The sequence below is a fragment of the Lynx rufus genome, unplaced genomic scaffold (genome assembly GCF_022079265.1).
Source record: "Lynx rufus isolate CCGP_SWC_20201006 ecotype Redwood Valley unplaced genomic scaffold, mLynRuf1.p SCAF_16, whole genome shotgun sequence".
NCBI classification, from domain to species: domain Eukaryota; kingdom Metazoa; phylum Chordata; class Mammalia; order Carnivora; family Felidae; genus Lynx; species Lynx rufus.
This window is the reverse complement of record NW_025814830.1, coordinates 29,129,041-29,146,180: the sequence shown is the minus strand read 5'-3', so window position 1 is coordinate 29,146,180 and position 17,140 is coordinate 29,129,041. Positions and strand designations below refer to the sequence as shown.

General features: G+C 48.4%; 1 protein-coding gene across 2 annotated transcripts in view; it reads left to right on the top strand.

The window, feature by feature from the left end:
* The window catches only part of CES1 (carboxylesterase 1), a 30,563-nt gene extending 23,036 nt beyond the window's left edge, over positions 1 to 7,527 (top strand). Inside the window, exons 10-14 of one of the 2 annotated variants that reach the window (XM_047079212.1) lie at positions 943 to 1,023; positions 1,269 to 1,416; positions 5,494 to 5,625; positions 6,826 to 6,898; positions 7,162 to 7,527. In XM_047079212.1, the coding sequence (XP_046935168.1) occupies positions 943 to 1,023; positions 1,269 to 1,416; positions 5,494 to 5,625; positions 6,826 to 6,898; positions 7,162 to 7,345 (618 nt within the window). In that variant the 3' untranslated portion in view covers positions 7,346 to 7,527. The remainder of the gene's footprint in view (positions 1 to 942; positions 1,024 to 1,268; positions 1,417 to 5,493; positions 5,626 to 6,825; positions 6,899 to 7,161) is intronic. The other variant, XM_047079213.1, reaches the window with a different exon arrangement.
* The last annotated feature ends 9,613 nt before the right edge of the window (positions 7,528 to 17,140 follow it).

Below are 17,140 nucleotides of genomic sequence, written 5' to 3'. Positions count from 1 at the left end.
AGACGCTGTGGGGGTGTGACAGGGGCACGGAGGGCGGGGGAGTCTGTCCACGGGACTAGGCCACCTCGATTTGTTAAGTGCTGTTTTTCCAGAAACAAATTTCTGTCTCTTTGTCCAGAGGCAGTGGTGTGCAGGCTGCAGCAGGGTGCCCACCAGAGTCACAGGGACTGAGAGGGAGAAAGGAGACTTAGGGGCTGAATGTCTGCATTTCAAAAGGTGGCCCTAAGGTCCTGGAAGAAACAGTTTTGGGTGGTAGATTTACATCTCAAAGGGCAGAGAAAGAATTGTAATTGCAAGCTTTCTAAAGTAGCTGCTCTAAAGGGGGTTCAGGGACCTATCAACCTATCACCAGGTTTGGGCCAGAATAAATAATACATTCCCCTGGTGTCCGGGAGCTCGTTAAGGGGAACTGGGATAATCTTAGGGACAAGATCTTAAGCTCTGGCAGTGAAGCTAGAGTTTGGTCAAGTTCTACAGTGCAGAAGTTTGGATGGAGCACAGAAATTTCAGAGGTCACTGATGGACCAAAGCCATAATGGCAGGATTTGATGCTTCCTTGGTCATCTGAGACAGTGGGGGTATTTGTGAGGTCGGTGTTCTTTGTCTCAGAGCCCTCTACTTCAACACTAGCCAGGCATAAATCTCTCCTGTGTGTCTCCATGTCCAGGGTGGGGATTCTTGCCTATGATTGATACACACACACACACACACACACACACACACACACACACAGTGCAAGGCCCTGGGACAGCTTCTCTTCACATTTACTTTATCCTTTTGCACCTGCTTGGATATAATAAGCTTGTTTGTCTCATGATTTTACCCAACTCATCAAGAACCCATGTCTGTCAAGTCATGACAAAGTGACCTTTGGTTGGTTGGTAAGTGTGGTTCTTCGTGCTAATTCTTGATGATTCACACTTGTGTCACTTGTTTTAACAGCTGATGGGTTACCCACTCTCTGAAGGCAAGCTGGACCAGAAGACAGCCATGTCACTCCTGTGGAAGTCTTACCCGCTTATTGTAAGAGTCTGGGGAACCATGGGAACTGGCTGAGACCCAAGGAGGGGCAGAGGCTTGCCTCAAATAGCTGAACAATTCAATGGCAGAATGCAGACTGGGGCTGGAGGGTTCTGCCCCCACTTTTCTGCTTTTCCCACCTCACCACGCAGGGTAGTGCTGGAGAGATTTATCACTAATGCAAGCCATTCTCTATGTCATTCACTGGGGTGGGGGCCAGGGCCACTTTTACTTGTGCTCCATTTCAGGGCATCCCTGAGGAATTGATTCCACTGGCCGCTGAGAAGTATTTAGAAGGGACAGATGACCCTGTCAAAAAGAAAGACCTGTTCTTGGAAGCACTTGGAGATGTGATATTTGGTGTCCCATCTGTGACTGTGGCCCGTTACCACAGAGGTGAGTCCCACAGGTTGGGCAGGAGAGGAACGCTGAACCCACCAGCTTCACTGTCGGTCCTACTCACTTCTCAGCATAGACAGATATGTGGAAACCACCAATGGTCAAGCCTCCAAGGCCAATTCCATATGGCCGGGGGTGGAACACTGTGTAACTTTGGTTCTGCCAGAAGCCAACTCTGAGAAAAGAATCTGAATGCAAGTAGCTTATTTGGGAGGTGACCCCAGAAAACACCAGCAGAAGAATGGAGACATGGCCCCGAAAGGAGAAGGAAACCAATCAGACTTCCCTGGACACCTGGAGCTGTCGTGTCTCCAGTCACGTCTCAGGGCTATTCCGTGTGAGTGGCAAGAGGCAGAGGTATTTATTCTTTCACTCTCATGAGCCATGAGTTGAAGGCTGTTCCCAAGGGGCTGGTAATTCCCTGGAGCTCTCACCTGCCTCACATACGGGCAGTGTGGTCTCTTGCTGGCCAAAGGGACGCCGGAGGTGGAAGTCAGGCTGGCACGTCCAGAAGTTGGATATGTGGTGAGGCACCAGCAGCACCTGCCACAGGGACCCCTCCCCTGAAGTTACAGTGGTCTGTGGGGCCAGAGGGCAGGTCTTAGAAGATATGCCTTGACAGGTTTCCAAGGTCAGAGCTAGCTGCAAACTGGTTAACTGGTAGAGCTGGGGATAGACTGAAGCCAAGCATATAATCAGGAGGCTTGTCTGGGACCAAAAAACAAACAAAGCAAAAAAGAAAAAAAAACAAAAAACAAACAAACCCAAAACAACAACAACAACAAAACAAAAGAAAACCAAACCAAAATAAAACAAAAGAAACGAGCAGTGGGAGGTGTGGGGGCAGGTGTTCTAGAGAGTGTCCATGCACACAGCTGGCTTCTGTCCGTCCCGATGTGTGCCGACTCTACCACAGGACCTTCCTGCACTGATCCAAGGCTGTGAGGTGGATCCAGGGTTGGATAAGCTCATCTAGAAAGGATGCATCGCTTCTGGGCGTCTTTACGAGGTCCTCACAGGACCCTTCCTTCACCTAGTCTGCAAGCCAGGAAATGGTTCTCTATCTAACCATGCCGGAGGGGTTTTAAAATTCAGGACTTTCTGTGCACGATAAAAAAGCAGCTAGAGCTGACCTACCCTGTCCCCAAGCCCTCGGTATAGTGATGTGCAGGAGCCAGTTACTGTCTCTTCCTCCCGGGGGTCCTGATGAAACGCTTCAGCCAGGGGCCGCCTGGGGTCAAATTTGCTCTTTCATAACCTTGGTCTTGCCTCTGGATACATGCCTGGCTTGTGGCATCTTCTTCTGCTTCGTCTGCTGGTCCCAGCTATACTGGACTTGTGTTTTTTATCTGGTATCCTATGACTTTGAATTCGGGGTCTTCTTGCCAGGACCACACAGATTTTTGTCATTGTTATTCTTTCATTTTGTATTTGTCTCGATCTCTTTTTGATAAACAGAAAGTTTTCTGAATATAAAATTAATATCCTACATGTGTGGAAAATTTTTAAGATATGGAAACACATGAAGAAGGAAATTAGATATTACTCTAAATTCCTCCACCTAGAAACATCTGCTATACGTTCTCTTTTAAATTTTTTTTTAACATTTATTTTAATTTTGAGACAGAGAGAGACAGAGCAGAGCAGGGAGGGGCAGAGAGAGGGAGACACAGAATCTGAAGCAGGCTCCAGGCTCTGAGCTACCAGCACAGAGCCTGACACAGGGCTCGAACTCGCAGACGTCATGATCGTGACCTGAGCCAACGTTGGACACCCAACTGACTGAGCCACCTAGGCTCCCCTGCTATACATTTTTGATATATCTTCTTTGAATAATCTTTCCATGTCTTACATATAATTTAGAAATTAATTTGATATCGTATGTCATATTTTTGTTCATAGAACACTATTTTGTGTTCAAAAACAACCACTATTTCATGGAATGATGCATCAAAATTTACTTTAGTATCCCTGTCCCATTGGATATTTAGTCTGGCTGCTTATATTTCGATGCAAGAAAAATATATTATGCTCAGCCTTTAAAGTCAGACTTTAACCAAGTCTCTAATAATTTTCTTAGGATTGGTTATTAGAAGTGAAGTTCCCAAGTGGGGCCGTCAGACCATTTTAAAGTTCTTGATACATGGTGTGAAATTGCCTTCCAGTGCATGCCTGGGATTTCTTAATTCTCTCACTTGCAAAACTCAGATTAAAAAATAAAGACAATGCTGCCAATTTCACAAGCTCTTCTTTAAAAAAAAAAAAGGGGGGCCATCCCCATGCTTTAATGGCAAACTTAGTACAAAGTCTGTCCTTTCTGCTTCTCCTATTCTTCTTCTGCTATTGTCCTATTATCCTAATCTGTGCCCTACCTTCCTTTGAAAACATGTGTTGTGCTTGTAGGAATTTTATACCTCCTCTTGGTTTTAGGCAGAAAGTTAAAAGAGAGAGAGAGAGAGAGAGAGAGAGAGAATTCTCTTTTGTGCCGCATGCTGGCTGCCCCAAAGGAGTTCTCTCATTCACAGAAGGTCTTCCCTCTGTGGCAAAGAGCTCCTTTCTAAAACTCCCGAGTGGTGGAGGGACGTTACGGCCCCCTCCCTCAGTGAGTTCTGCTTGACCTTGAAGCAGCTGTTTAACATGTGGATTTAAAAACCACAGAAGGGTTGCTTCTTCCAGACAGCACCTCTGGCTAAATCAAGGGTGCACTGTTGGGGGGTCGGGGAGGCATTCCAATAAATTATTCTACCTCCTCATGTGGGTATGGCATATAACGTTAAATCATTTGGGGACAAATATTTAATGATATGGAGAAATGATTTTAGTATATTACAAAATGACATATACACTATCATCCCATTTGTATATGCATAGAAAGATACATGCTAAAATATTAACAGAGGTGTCTTCAAGTGGTGCTAGGATTATAAGTGATCTTTTTGGTCATTTGCCTTTTTTCTGCACTTTCCAAGTTTGTTACAGCACCCAAAGGGGAAAAAAGCTGTATCATTTCTCCTCCAGCCAGACTAGGGACCCAACCCTTCCCCATCAGCCATTCTGCCGTGGGCATTGGGGTCCATGCAAAGTGCCAGTTCCATGTACCACCCTAGACTGGTGGCCCCCAGCTTAGCCCTGAAGGGGCAGGCAGAGTGGACAGCTCTGGATAAAGCTATCTGAGGGAAAATCGACACCTTCTGGGGGCTTGGAGAGGGGTGCTGAGAGTGGGGGTTGGGAAAGCAAGAGAAAGGCACCGTTGTCCTCCCTCAGAGCCCTCTTTCTCTCTTCTGTCACCACCCCAGGCCCAGCAGGAAGCAAGATATGAGGTGACGAGGTGATGGAGCAACAGAAAATGCTGAGTTTTCGGCTTCCCCAGATACAAGAGACAGATTATGCCCTTCCCCCATGTTTGTATAAATATCTGAGCTGTCAAGCCAGCAACTAGGATTTGCTTCCCTCTTCCCTAGGAATTAGCTGACAAGCACACTGGAAACTCTCCAAACTGGGTAGAATAAAAGGCACCTGTTGGGCTGCAGATAGTCTCCAAAGGAATCAAAACGAGCCCATTTTTCAATGAAATACAGTAGCGTAAACAGTGTGTATGGAGATGTTCTTGCGTGTGAACCCATCAATAGGCAACAGGATCTGTGTGTAATTGGCCCAAGGCCCCTATAATGATACTATTTTGAATGGATTTACTCAGAATTTCAACATTTCATTCATTCAATCTTCATTCATTGACTCATTCAACAAATATCTGACGTAAAGCCAGTTGATCACCGGTTTATCACCAGTTTATCACCGCCAATATCACCTCCTCCAACTGTGCATCTTTAAGCAAATCGCAGAGCTTTCCCAAAGCTTTGTTTCTGTGTTGTGCTGGTAACCAAGGGTTTTCTGTAGGGCCACACAATGTCTAGTACACAGTTGGCTCTCACGATGGGCAGCTATTAATGTTGCTGCTGTTGTGTACCCAGGACCCAGGTGTGCCACCAATTCCCGGAGTGTTCAGGGCCCCCTTGGTGCCATCCAGGTGTGCATCTGGGGAAATGAACTGTGCATGAATCCATGTCTTTACAGATGCCGGAGCCCCCACGTACATGTATGAGTTCCAGTATCATCCAAGCTTCTCATCAGACATGAAACCCAAGACGTTGATAGGGGACCATGGCGATGAGCTGTTCTCAGTCTTCGGGGCACCATTTTTAAAAGGTGATGGCCCTTCGGTGATGACAAATTTGGAGTTAGAAGATATGGGTTTAAGCCTCAGTTTGGTGGCCATGGGTCAAGTTCCCCCTTCTCTCTTGACCTTACTTAGCCAAATACATCGGAGCAGGGCTGAACTATGAAAATTTCCAACCTTTCTCCTACCCTGACACATCTGGTGGAGAAGGTATATCCAAGTGCCCCCGTTCATACTCTAAGAATTCAGGCCTGGGTATCAATAAGCCACATGGCAGGTCACCTGCTCAAGCGCTAGAGAGCCCTGCTCTAGCCCTCACCATGCAGGGCCCTGCTCAAGCACTAGAATGTCACCACTCACTTCCCACTGTGAGTGAGGGTAAGGTTAGAATTGGTGTTGACCTTGAAGCGGGGCTAATGTGCACGTGTGTGTCTGTCTGTCCAACCATCTACCCACCTAAAATTCCTAACTTTCTCAACTTAATATATTTAATAATATATACAATACTTTATTATTTTTTAATGTTTATTTTTCAGAGAGAGAGAGAGAGCGCAAGTGAGTGAGGGAGGGGCAGACAGAGAGGGAGACACAGAATTCGAAGCAGGCTCCAGGCTCTGAGCTGTCAGCACAGACAAGCTGAGAGATCATGACCTGAGCCACAGTTGGACGCTTAACCGACTGAGCTCCCCAGGCACCTAGATAATATAATACTTTAAAGAAGACCTTTCACAAATATCTCCAATGCCTTCACTATCACCAGTTACAGATGACTTGCGTGTGACCCACCTCAGGCTGTTTGTGGCCGACACAGCAGTGCCTCTGGGCATTTCCTGCTTGGCTGACTCATTAGGGCCACTGCACATCAATGATATTTCAGGTTTTATGAGAACGTGGGTGGGTGAAGGAGAGTGAGCAAAGGCCCAGACAGGAGCAATCCCAAGGTGGGGTCTCTGTAATGAACATTCTGGGTGTAGCCCTGGAGACCTTGATAGGTGCGGAGAGGCGTGGCTGTCTAGGCACTGAGGAGACTGCAGCCACCCCCGAGTCCCTCATCAGCAACGCCCAAGCTTAGAGTGCACACAAATTACCCAGATCTTCTGGAAATGCAGATTTTGACACAGTCGGTCTGAAGCAAGGGCTCAAATTCTGAGTTTCTAACAAGCTGTCCCGTGCTGCTGGCCATAAACCACACTTTGAGTAGCAAAGGCTTTTTTTCTTCTTCCCCACAGGAGGTGCTTCAGAAGAGGAGGTCAGACTCAGCAAGACGATGATGAAATTTTGGGCCAATTTTGCTCGGAGTGGGTGAGGCTGGTGACAGAGATGGAGCAGGGTTGGGACAGGCGGGGGTGTTTACTGGCAAAGGTAGTTCCCAGCCCTGTAACCCTGACAAGGAGCCGCGAGAGTTCTCTAAAAGTGGACAGGCTGCCTAGGATTTGGTGAGCTCCCTGCCTCTGGAGGTGAAGGAGCCTCCTGGGGGAAATGAAACCAAGAAGTCCTGCAAATCTCAAAGTGTTGTTGGGTCCCCACAGTCACTTTGGGCAATTCTCATTTGATTCTGTTCCTAGGAACCCCAATGGGGAAGGACTGCCCTCTTGGCCGGCATATGACCAGAAGGAAGGGTATCTGCAGATTGGAGCCACCACTCAGCCGGCCCAGAAGCTGAAAGACAAGGAAGTGGCTTTCTGGACCGAGCTCCTGGCCCAGGGGGCAGCAAAAAAGCCACCCCACAAAGAGCACGTTGAGCTGTGAATGGGTGGCCTGCCTGGCCATGGGCCCTGGGGGAGCCCAGACTGGGGTAGTCTATGAAGGTGTTTATGAGCCAAAGAGGGATCTTATTGGAGGAGGCTGGGAATATGTCTGGTGGGGGAGGGCAGAGGCCGGGGAAGAGGAATTGTGGCCAATTTAGGGAATAAATGTTCTCTCGGAGACCACGTCAGTGTCTGTGTCTTGGGCTCAGGGAGAGAAGATGAATAGGATGGGCATGATTGTCTGGAAGGTGCCTCCGGTGGGGATGGCTTGGCCCCAGGAGCTGCCAAGGATAATTGTGCATCCGCCCCATGTCTCTGGGCCCTCAACAACTTTCAGCAACAGGATGTGGGGTGGCCAGAATGTAATGTCTCTCTTGTCCATGTGGAGCTCCAGTCTACATATGTACCTGCAGTGGTGGAGAAAGGAGGTGTCGTGGTGACCCTGTGGCACCGTCATGTGGCCCTTACTGACCCTTCCAGAGATCCGCAGTTTTTCTCCAATGTACACAGCATCCTCCCGGGCCCTTCCCTGAGGTCATCTCATCCAGCAACTTGTCTGAACCCCTCCTATAGCCGGGATCACTTCAGGATTTATCGTTAGCATATCTGTGCTGGCTGCCCATTAGAATCACCTGAACAACTTTTTAAAAAATGCCATTGCCCAGGCCCCATCCTGATTCTAATTCCTTTGTCCGGGGGAGGGTCCTGGACAGCAGGATTTTTTTTTTTTTAACTCCCTATGTTTAGCTGGTGTGCGGCTAGAGTTGAGAACCACTGACCTGGTCCATGAGTTCTTCAAGGCAGGACTCTTTTTAGGAGTCTCTATGTCTCCTGGGCCCTCCACAGTGTGTGTGCTGAATATGTGCATGGATGGATGGTTGAATGCATAAGCCAGCGAATAAAGGAGAGTTCCCAGGTTCTTGAAGATTGCAAAATAAATAAATAAATAAATTATATATATATATATATAGAGAGAGAGAGAGAGAGAGAGATGGTGGTCAGATGGAACTTTACAAGGTGAAGGTGGGCATCAGCCTTCAGGTATCCGATGATTATACCTTTGAATCCTATAATAACAGTAACTAGAAGTTATTGGATATTTATTATGTGCCTTCATAATAAAGTACTTTTTATATTAATTCAGATAATCTTCACAGACACCCTTTGAGGTGAATGCTTGCTATCAACCCCATGGAAGTTAACACAAGGCCCCAGAAAACTCAACTAGTAAGCGACAGACAAGACCACGTACATAATTTGCTGTGCAATTTTATTAACAATAAAAATAACTATTTAAAAATTGTTAAGAATTTCAAGATGGCGACTGCAGAATTTTAAAGCCACCGTGAGCCTAGAGTCCTGAGTGAATGCACGGGTCTCGCACCTATGAAGCCCATCCTGGTGACGCAGCTGGAATTAGCCCTTAGCAGGCTGGCTCTAGAGCTGGAGCCGGTAAGTGCGAAGCAATCCTTCCTTTGTAAGCAGGACACTTCAAAACTCCTATTCTGGGCTTGTCCTGACCTCTCCAGTTCATCGGATTCGGCCAAAGGCACCCATTTGACTGGTGGTTCTTTGCTGCCCTCTAGTGGGAAGTGTCCAGATAGCCACACTTGCTTCCTGGAGGGATCCAGGACTGTAAGGGGGCTGAGACTCCCAACTCTGTCCCCACCGCGGTGACTACGCCTGAGCTGACAGGTCAGGGGCAGCATTCAGATTGGTCTCTTGGCGCCTCCAGAGTCCTAACCACGCAGGGGCAGCTTGGGTAGGAGCTCCTCAAGTCTTATTCCTACTTCAAACTGAGATGAAATGTTTCCTGGCCCTGGTGGTCTCCCCAGCCTCCAACAGAACGAATCCAGTTCCGGGCACCTCAGAAGTGCTCGGAAAACTCCGCTCGCACAGCACTTCTCTGCAAAGCGTCTGTCCTTTGCCTCTCATCCGGGCTGATGAAAGTCCTAACTGGCCTCCCTGCCTTTTTTTCTCTGTGCTATAGCGCCAGGGTGATCCATCTGAACGGCCACCCTGGTTTTCCCTTGCTATGCACATCCTTTGCCGTCTGATTTTGCAGCTCCACTCATAAAGAGTCTGGGTTGGCCTCTTCACTGGCTTTGACAATAAAATATGGCAGAAGTGATGCTGTGCCTCAAGAGGTCTTGCACGTGTTCGCACACTGTCTTGAACCCGCATGACTGCCGTGTGAACGAGCCCAGGCCAGCCTGCCAGGAATGAGGCAGCACACAGAGGGGAGGCATCCCAGGAGAGGCTATCCAAGACCAGTCGGCCTCCAGCCTCCCAGTCAGGATCAGCTGAGGCCGGCCAGATCCGCGGACCTTCCTGGGTGGTCCACAGACCCCTCGGCCGAATACACGGCTGTTGTTTTAAGCTTTGGGCCGGTTTGTTCCACAGCAGTCACTTCCTGATACACTATGTGACACCCAAGTATGGACATCTGCTCCACTCCTATCGAAAACTTATTAATGACTCCTCATTGCCCTCTGGAAAAAAGTTCCATCTCCCTATTGCAAGTTGGGAAGGCCCTCATCTTCTAGATCTTACTTGCCTCTGCAGCCCTTCTATTTGGAAATTTCCACTGCAAATTTCTTCAGATCCTTGTGTCCCCTGTAGTCCTGCGTGCATCTGTGCTGTCACTTTTGCTATTCTCATGACCTGGAATTTTCCTCCTGACTCAGCTCAAGTATCACCTGTTGCAGGGCACTCTATGATCTCCCCAGGTGGGGTTCTGTGCATGATTTCTCTGCCAGTTTTGAGATGGCCTTGTCCCCCTCATCTCTGTAAACCCCACCATCTACTGAGGGCCCACCATGTGCCAGATACTCGTCTCGACACTGGAGAGATAAATATCAGTGGTTGCTGTCTTCTGTCCCCAAAGTTGCTGGCCCCCTGAAAATTCATTTCAACAAATTGTGGTAAGTTTGGTGAGAGGGGTGGGTTAGGAAAGGCTTTTTAGGGGCGATACCATGAGGGACAGGTAAGAGTTGGCCAGTTTCAGACAGATGGGGAAAGGCCCAGGGATGAGGCCCAGGGGGACAGGGTGTCCTTGGGTACACATCTGCAGCTAGTGTAGGGTGACCAGAACAGAGAGGGGGAATGAAATAAGGATAGTCTGGGTTTACTTTGAAGGCACTGGGGAGACGCCAGCGGGCTACAAATAAGCACGCAGTAGGTGCTTAATATACGTTTCCTGATCAGCACACCATCTGCCTCCTCTATCAGACTGAGAGTTTCTCAGTGACAGGGTTATTCCTTCTTTCTATAGTCCAGTTCCTCCCTGGTATGCACTAGGACCAGGTAGGGTTTTCATCAGTGAATAAGTGAATGAAAGAGTAAATAAATCCACCCGAGAGATAACAATACAAAACCAAATGGATCTTTTCATCCAGACAAAAACTACTCTCTGCTCCCCTGGTTCAGGGAAGTGTGGAAGGTTTGGATGGGCTCTGAGGGGGGTCTAGAGAACAAAGACCCCCATCCTCCTGGCTTCTCTCAGCCTCTGCTCTGCAGGAGGAATGTGCATTGGTGCCATCTGGCGGCCACAGCGCCCATATTCTATTTTAATCCGCTTCCTCTGTTGCTAAGGTGTGGTCAAGCCAGAGAAGGTAAGCGGGAACCTGGGATGGCAGAAACCTTCTGTCAGCAGACACACATCCCCACCTGCTCAGCCAGCCCCAGGTCTGCCTGTCCTCGCCCTGCAAGACCTGAGCCCTGAGTCCAAGAGAGTAATTGATTTCAGCCCATGGGACAGAGAAGCCCTTATCTACGGCCACTCAGACCCTGGTGCTTTCCACAAGGGCCCCCACACTTCTCAGCAGATGATGGATTCCAGGGGTGAAGAAGCCACGGGAAAGGAGGCAATGACCAGTGTTTTCCCAATATCCTTCGTGTCTTCTTCCTGAGAGAACCCTGATTTTGTCCAAAGCAGCAATGTACCCAGTTACAAATTCCAGACACCCTGATAGCTAGAAATTGCCGTGATGCATGGATCTGGCCCATGAGATACAGGCAGACATCCAGGTAGGGTTCTAGGAGACCCACCCTTCTGAGTAAAGAATCACAGACACAGCTGGTCTCTGCCTTTTGCCCCTTCTCTTTATTTCCCCTCCTCCTGCCTGAAAGGTGGGCAAGATGTCTGCAGGTGAATTTGCCTGCCCCCCTCCCCCACCACCCATGAGCATGAGAACCACATGCTATGGATGTGGATGGTGAAACAGAAAGCTACAAATAGTCCACATCCTTGACGACTTTTCTTAAGTGTCTCCACAGTCATCCCAGGCTACTGGGCATGTCTGGGCAGAGACCCTCACTAAAGTTCTTCTCCGAGAGCAGACACTTCTCTTCTTCCTGCTGAAGAACATGTCTCTCCCTGACCCATTGCCTATCTGTCACAAGAGCATGAGAAAAATCTCATTTGTTAAGGGACCATATGTAGATTCCTGTTATATTGTCATCCTAACATATAGAGGATAAGGATAGGGAACCCAAGTGGAACCTGTATCCGACATAAAGAACCAGACAGCATGGGATTAGGGTGTGTTCAGAGAAAGCATAGGTATTTTCTCCGGGAGCCAGGAACTGTCTGTTCAAGATGAACTCTCTTACTGTAGTGACCTTGGGCAAGTCTTTTGCTTCCTAGCACATTGGAGGCACTTAAATGCATACATATTTAAATATGTTTGTGTGTATATATACATATATAATGTGTGTATATAAATTACATATGTGTGTACAGATTACAGATTGTTTGTAATGAAGAGGGTGTTGGAACTCGTTGAGGACCATGCCCCTACCGGCTGAATCATGTTATGCCTGTATGGCCAGGGCCCAGAGACAATGGCATACCGGGGTGATTAAGAACACAAGACTCCCAGGGTGCCTGAGTGGCTCAGTCAGGTAAGCGTCTGACTTCAGCTCAGGTCATGATCTCACGGTTTATGGGTTTGAGCCCCACATCGGGCTCTGTGCTGACAGCTCAGAGCCTGGAGCCTCCTTAGGATTCTGTGTCTCCCTCTGTCTCTGTCCCCGCCCCTCCTTGTGCTCTGTCCCTCAAAATAAATAAACATTAAAAAAAATTAAAAAAAACAAACAAACACAAGACTCCCTGGGTTCAAACCCCAGTTTCACCAACTGGTGAGTTATTTCATCTCTTTGTGTCTCAGTTTCCCCCATTTGCAAATGGAGATAATCATACTACCTCCTGGCCTCATCAGGAGAATTCAATGAGATGAAATTTGCAAAGCACCTGGAACAGTAACTGGCACTGGATAAGCCAATGTTTGGCTAATTAAATGTCGACTCAGTGCATTGGCCTTGTCCAAGGTGCTGATGTTCCTAAGGTCACAGCACCTCAGGGGATCCGTGGCTGTGAGACCAGGGCTCCATTCTCTCTTTAACAAACCCAGGGACTCCTTGTGCCCTGTTTCCCTTCTAATTCCATAACGTCAGTGGGGCCGCTCTAAATGTAACTAATTAACAATTCTAATCTTCGCTGTGATGCTCCCTGATCTGACTCTGCGGCTCATTTGAAATGTCGGAGTTGCCTTGCCCTTCCTTACCTGTGAGCATGCCTCAGATACCACCCACCACCCACTCTTCTCTCCTGATAGGGTGTCATTACTGTCATGTGACTGCAGATGGCGGATCAGGGCTTAATGGCAACTACCCGGGAGCCTGGGGGGCTGTGACGCAAGAAAAGAAGTTTAGCACGGACCTGGGAATATGCTCGGGTGGGCGGCAGGTAGGTGCCCCAATGTTGGGCTGACCATGGCCTCCAAGTCTGCACCAGGCTTCCTGTGGCCAGGGGCTGGGCGTGTGTCAGGCCTCTCCTCTTCTGATTCTGAGTCTGCCCATTCTCAGCTGGTACTCTGGACTGGGGCCCGAAGCTGCAGGGTGTGTGGGGTCATTCTTGGCTACAGAAACGATCCATTTGTGGCCCCTGGGTATGTCCAGGCAATGGACTTTGCTTGGGCCTTCTCAGGGGACAGAGATGGTCTTCCTTGATTTCCTGCAGCCCACCCCATTACCTCCATGCCCTGCTGGTCTGGCCCAGCTCAGCCCCTCCCAGGCCTGAGGCCGACAGAGCCAGGAGCTGAGAAGCAGGACGCCAGAAGTCACTTAGTTGCCAGCTCTTCCAGGAGTCTCTGGTCACCACACCTCTGTCTGCTCCTCCTCTGGGCTGGAGTTGAGGTCAAGGCTGCCCGAGCTGATGCCCGGCTCGGGGAGCCTCTCCCGTGCTATCAGTCTAATGGAGGCTGACAGCAGAGGGCTTGTGGGGCAGGCGGGTCCTGCAGAAGGCTGGCTGTTGGACGCTGGCATTTCCCGAAGCTTGAACTTCCTGCCCGGGGGGGTCACATGCACCGGGGCCCAGGGAGAAAGACTTGGGTTTGGCTACCCAGACCCAGTTCAAACCTCAGAGGCAGCATCTGAAGGAGGGGACAAAGGAACAGAGACCCTGTTTTGGCTGCAGGAAAACCCAACAGTAACTGGGCTGCCTTTGAAATGGGCAGAGGTGGGGGAGGGGGAGGAGATAGACGCTCATCATGGAGCTGATCTGCCCTGAACACAAGCTATGGAGCAGACACTATCCTGAACATAATACTAACATCTAGTCCTCCCCACGGCCCCACCAAGTGGCCACTCAGGCAGAAATCACAAACCGAAGCAGAGGAGGCTAAGGGGACTCACTCTAGTTTTTGCCCTATTGAGTGATGGGACCAGGGTTTGGATCCAGCCACTGCGGCTCCCGGGATGTCACTCCTAAGTGCACACTGTCTTGTCTGATCCTCCCGGCATAGCTCTCTTATGCACACTTATTCCTGCCCTTCAGGTACAAGAAAGCCTCACATATCTTATTTAACTTTCTCCAGGATTCCACGGCAGGAAGTAGTAGAGATGGGATTCAAACCCAGGTCCAGTTTGCTAAAGAAACCTTTTGTTCTTTCCACCAGACCCAAGCAGACTATAAACTGCAGGCCAAATCCAGCCCCCCAGATGTTTCATCAATAAAGCTACTGTTATGCTATAATAGCAGTTCAATAGTTGTGACAGAGACTTTTGCAGAAAATGTTTGCTGACCCCTGCACTAAATCTGTAGGGTGAATGAAAGGCAGCAGCAAACACCTCTGTTTATTAGTGTCTGCCTAGAAAGGTAGTCATTCACATCTTAGTGTGAATTAGTCCATAGGCCCTGTGACAGCTTCTGGAGATATCTCATAGAGTCAAAAACAGAAAGGACTTCAAAGTATCACCTAACCCAACTCTTTCTCTCTATTGATGGGGAAACCAGTGCTTAATGTTGACTTTTCTAACGTGACTCGGTCCTAACATCAGAGTAGCTGGTCCCAAGTGGGCTCTGAAACTTTTCCATAGCCTTGACTCCTAACAATACTGACCCATCCAGACACACCTTGACTACCCTACTAGAGACTGTGTGACAAAAAATCCTCTTCAGTCCCCTGCAATGTATCCTCAACCTGAATTTCAAGTCCTCATAGCCCCACTGTGTTTTCCCACAGCTCAAGGCACCTGTTGGAACTGATCCCTCCCCCACCTCAACTTCAGAGGACACCCCATAATGCAGAGAGCAAACACTCACCCTTCAGTGGCTGTGTGTCCTTGGGTGGGTCACTTCTCAACCCGAGCCCTCAGTTTCCTCATCTGTCCAGTGGGTACATTGTTCTTTTTGCCCCTTACCTCACCTCACAGGGTCATTGTCAGGAAAACAAATGACATGTTGGATGGTGGGATGGATTATGTCATGTTCACTTGGTTGGGGGTGGTGACCAGAGACCAACGCCGTGTATCATCAGAAGAGGGAGGCCCCCAAAGCTTATATGCACATATACCCAAGAGTCGCAAACATCCGAGACTCTGAAGGACATGTGCATTCTGTCTCCCAGAGGAGTAGACACAGACTCATCGAAGACAAAATTTGCGTTTCATTTCAAAAAGTTCTGACATTTTTCAAGTCCATCCATAAACAGTTTTAATAACTCCTGACCCATTATACAGATGGACAAATTGAGTCCCAGAGAGAGAGATGACACATATCAGTGCTTTTGGAAAGAGATAAAAATGAAGCTACGTCCCTCCAAAAGGCTGTGATTAAATGGGGGAGAATTTAAAAGACTAGCAGTTGCCCAAAGTGAGGCTCACTGGTGAGTCTTCTCCTACCACACTTGTCAGCCTAGGGCACAGGGTGGCAGCCAGGGTCACCAGGTGCCCCACTGTTCCCAGAAGAGCTGCCCTTTCAGCTTCTGACCCAACCTCCGTCCGCTCCACCCGCAGGGCTGCAGACACTCGTTAAATGTCAGCATGCACAAAGGGAAGGCTGGAAGCATGCCTGCCTTTTGTTTGATTCACTATAATAAACCCCAACTCTGATTTCGGAGTCAAAACCAAATGGTCAGAATCATAAAACCCTCCCTGGGATGTCCGCCCAGCTGCAATTCAACAGGGCAAACCAGTCCTCACCTCAAGACCCTTGGTATGTGTGTTTACCTGTCCTACTGCCGCTGCGTGAGGTTGGGCTCGTGATTCTCCTAAAAGAAGCTCCACGGAGGGGCCTTTAGAGTTTGTGCACCCTCTCTCCCCCGCCCCTATGTGACACCGAGTCCCCTCCATAACCTACCCAAGAGACATTGCCTGCTTGCATGTCTCCAGTGATGGGGAGCTCACCACTTCCAGCAACAGCCCATTCTCCGTTCTGGTCTAATCTTCTTTTTTTTTTTTTAATTTTTTTTTTCAACGTTTATTTATTTTTTGGGACAGAGAGAGACAGAGCATGAATTGGGGAGGGGCAGAGAGAGAGGGAGACACAGAATCGGAAACAGGCTCCAGGCTCTGAGCCATCAGCCAAGAGCCTGACGCGGGGCTCGAACTCACGGGCCGCGAGATCGTGACCTGGCTGAAGTCGGACGCTTAACCGACTGCGCCACCCAGGCGCCCCTGGTCTAATCTTCTTGTAAGTTGTTTACCACCCATCCCTGACTGCCTTTTACATATTTAAAGACATAGACTGGATTTTTTTTTTTTTGTCAATACCTCATTTATATTGATGTCACTGTGTCTGCTTGTTGACTTGCATTGAAAATCATAATGTGAGCTCACACCTTCCCCTATAATGACAGTACTTAGCAATGAGGACCTACGCGTTAATGTATCCTTCTCCCCAGGAAAGTGTAGTAATAGATTGTGCATTGAATTCAATCGAATTCAGCCCTAGAAATGGAATGCAAAACTAGATAACTCTGTGTCACTTGGACACAGAGTTATTCATTAAAAATATGTCTTAAGAAATAAAACCAATGGAGGCTCCTGGGTGGCTCATTTGGTTAAGTGTTCAACTTTGGCTCAGGCCATGATCTCATGGTTCATGAGTTTGAGCCCCTCATTGGGCTTCCTGCTGTCAGCCTGTCAGCACAGAGCCCGCTTTGGATCTCCTGTCCCCCACTCTCTCTGCCCCCCCCCAACTCTCATGTGCTCTCTCTCTCTCCAAAATAAATAAACATTAAAAAAAAAAATAAAAACAATGTAACTACGTTAGTGGCTTGAATTTCAATCAATCAAAAAAAATAAACATACGTGTCAATCTCAGAGCTGGGATTTCATATTTAACCCCCTCCAGTCTCCTGTTCCATGGGTTATAAAAAGAGTTATTTGGGTGAAAAGTGGACCACTCTGACCAGAAGCTCTTCCTTACTAGCTGGAGGCTGATCACAGACACTCCCATCTGCCTTACATAATTCATAGCATTTTACCTTCGTGACCGAGAGAACCCACCACT